The sequence below is a fragment of the Mastomys coucha genome, unplaced genomic scaffold, assembly GCF_008632895.1.
Source record: "Mastomys coucha isolate ucsf_1 unplaced genomic scaffold, UCSF_Mcou_1 pScaffold20, whole genome shotgun sequence".
Lineage (NCBI taxonomy): Eukaryota > Metazoa > Chordata > Mammalia > Rodentia > Muridae > Mastomys > Mastomys coucha.
Window position 1 is genome coordinate 127,205,861 of NW_022196903.1, and position 3,180 is coordinate 127,209,040.

At 31.1% G+C, this 3,180-nt stretch overlaps 1 protein-coding gene across 1 annotated transcript; it reads right to left on the bottom strand.

The window, feature by feature from the left end:
• Positions 1-2,049: 2,049 nt before the first annotated feature.
• LOC116098394 (taste receptor type 2 member 140-like) lies at positions 2,050-3,032 on the bottom strand. Its single transcript, XM_031381028.1, has one exon. The coding sequence runs from the start codon at positions 3,013-3,015 to the stop codon at positions 2,068-2,070; it is 948 nt and encodes a 315-aa protein (XP_031236888.1). The 5' UTR covers positions 3,016-3,032; the 3' UTR covers positions 2,050-2,067.
• Positions 3,033-3,180: the final 148 nt, after the last annotated feature.

Consider the following 3,180-nt stretch of genomic DNA (forward strand, 5'->3'; position numbering starts at 1 on the left):
AAGAGGTTATAGCCACATTCTTCAAGGAATGAAAATTATTACTAAACATAAATATCATATATCTTTCCATATCACCAGTAACTATATTTGAGCTACTCTAATGAGATGGGTTAGAAAGTTAACCCAGATTGCCATTGGTTTGTTTTACACTGTCATATACTCCTCAGTATATAATGTCATCACTGAGCACAAGAATACCATCTCTCAGAAATTGGTAGGTGATTATAAATAAAGAAAATGGTTTTCAATTATAGTATAGTCATTTTTAGAGTTAATCAAATATTTTATTCTCATTTGTTAAGAATGATTACATACTTTTCACTTTCATATCACGTTTTAACCTATATCATTAAACTTTCCCAAACACTGTGCTAATTAAATATCAGGTATTGATAATATTTGCCATAATTGGAATCTTTAAATAACAAGGGTAAACTTTTTGAAAACTTATAAGATCAAAAGCATTCTCTTCTAGAATGCTTCTTAAAAGAAAAATCCTTAAGAGATATAAGAACCCCACACACACTGTACATAATATTGTATGGTACAGTGTACAGATGTGCATGGCTTTTCCTCTCTAAAGTAAATTACATATTGTCTCTTATTTCCTAAGACTAAAGAAGTCTCAAAAATAAGGATCAGAAAGGGAAAATTTTTAGCTGAGTTAATGTTATAGTTATATTCTTCAGCACTAGGAAAGTATCAGTCAATTATACTAGCATATTCAATTTTTTTTAATTTCTTCTGTAGCTCAAATTGATTACCTTCAGATATTATATATTACTACACTGGACATAATTTCTAAATGTGACTTTGGTTCTAATGGTCCCAATTTTCTTATGATGTACACAATTCTTTAACTTTTCTTGGGAAATGTGACCAAATGACTAATTATTCCAGGAAAATGATGAAGAAATGATTCAATCCATATCTAGTGTGGTGAAATAATGAATTTACTGAGATTAAATACAAAATTATAGGCATCTAACAATATCTGAGAGGAGATCTAGTCTTCCACAGAGATGATTCTACTATACACATTAGCAGAGAATGGCTACCACATTAGCAATTCAACAAGTAGTCAACCTTGAAATAATACATACAAGCAACACTAAATAAGCTAAGAAAGTATTACTTTTATTTATACTTTTACTTGTAGTTTTGTAATATATAAAAGATATATACATTTATATATTCATATAATTGGAGGAAAAAGGCTATAAAATTGAGCAGGAACAGAATATAGGCGAAAAATGACATAAAGCAAGGAAAGATAAGGAGAGAAATGCTGTAATTATATTAAGTTCAAAAATAGATTTAAAATTAAAAAATTATAGAGATACTATCATTAGAACAATTTTGAGTTTGTGGACAAAACAACTAAAATGAATTATATTTAACAGGTTAATATTTCATAGAAAAAAGTACATGTTTTCCAAAGATAAATAAGTTTGAAGGACTCTTAATTTCTAAAATAAGTAAAATGGACAGGAAGATTGGAATAAACTCAAATTTTTCATTAAAAGTTCCTGAATTGATAATATATTTGAAACAATAAAAGGATATTTGATCTAATTACATATCATTATATTCTAAACTATGTAAATATAATTATCTTGATATAGTTCTTTTTTTGTTTTTTTTTTTGTTTTGTTTTGTTTTGTTTTTTGAGACAGGGTTTCTCTGTGTTGTCCTGAGTGTCCTGGTACTCACTCCATAGACCAGACAGTTCATTGTTTTGTCCTTTATAATTTCATACACACACACACACACACACACACACACACACACACACACAAACATATTCCTTGGGACTCATTAATGATATCAAAACCTTCAAAAGCATATTTTATAATAATTTCATTATATCAATAATACAACTTCTTCTAGTTATATGGTTCATGTTGACAAAATTCCATGTACAGCAATATCTGTAGACAGTACTTGGTTCACAAAGAATTTTGTAAAATTCCCAAAGCAACAACTAACAATAAACTGAAAGTACAATTGTAAAAATACAGTCTCTCTTAAGAACAAGACATTTTGTAGACAATGGAAGTCAATACACTATCTGGTGTAAGGACCTGGAAGTTCTGCAGCATTCAAACTGGAATTCAGCCACCATATTATAGACAGAAAAGCCTGTCTTAGCTTAGAATTTCCCAGAATTAGGACACAGGAATGGCCTGAAGGAAAAGCAAGTGCTATAGCTTCAAAAACAAAATTGAACACAGTGTTCAGCTGAATCTTAGTTTTCCAAGATTTCATGACAAGCGCCAGAAAGAAAATAGTGTATAGTAAGAGAAAGGTGACCACCATTTGCAGGGCCTTAAGGTGGGCTGTGGTACTGGGGTCTCTGGGGCCCTTGGCATTGTGCTGCATATTCTTCAGATGTCTCCACAAGGAGAAGATGAGCAGGAGAAAAATTGTCAGAGTCACAATGAAGGGTATGAATGTGAACATAGTGTTGGTGAGTAGAGTCATCCGAGAAATCTGTAGATTGTTATTTGAATGAGAACTGTAAGACATATTTACTTGATATCCATCAATCAAAAAAACAACACATGTGTTTATGACTAAAACATTTACAAACAAGAAGAGAAGAGACACCAGTAGTGTTACTGAAACCACGGTTTTTACCCTCCACCTTAGAGAAAGAAAAATAGAATTTGAAAAATTAGCTATCTTGAGAAAATAAAAGATGCTGAGACATGTAGCAAGCCAAATGCTGAAATGATGGGTCACTATCCAGAAATTATTAATTATTCTCAACGATTTTCTTGTTGTCATCAATGGTGAGTAGAGCTCAGATAAGGATAAAACTGTGAGTAGTGACCATAAAAAAACAAGTCTGGAGATGGCCAAAGCAGTGACTATCTGGTCCACTAAAGAGATCTTTCTTCTCTTGGCCCATTCCATAATGTTCACCACAGCTATGAATCCATTTCCTAAACACCCTATAATGATTTCTACACCTAAAATGATTAATAATGTATACTTCACAGTAGCCTTCATTGTCACGAGAAGATGCTCCAAGTTCTTAATGTAATCTTCTAAAAAGGCTATGTCTATGTGATTCTTGAATTTCAAAACATAATTATTATTCACTTTCATCAACAATGTCAACCAATCATCAAAATTCACTAATGACTTTGTTTATAGTTTTCTTCACAAAAAAAA

Bases quoted from the DNA above. Each gene is read 5' to 3' on its own strand.
- LOC116098394 (XM_031381028.1), bottom strand. From the start codon at position 3,015: ATGAAGGCTACTGTGAAGTATACATTATTAATCATTTTAGGTGTAGAA.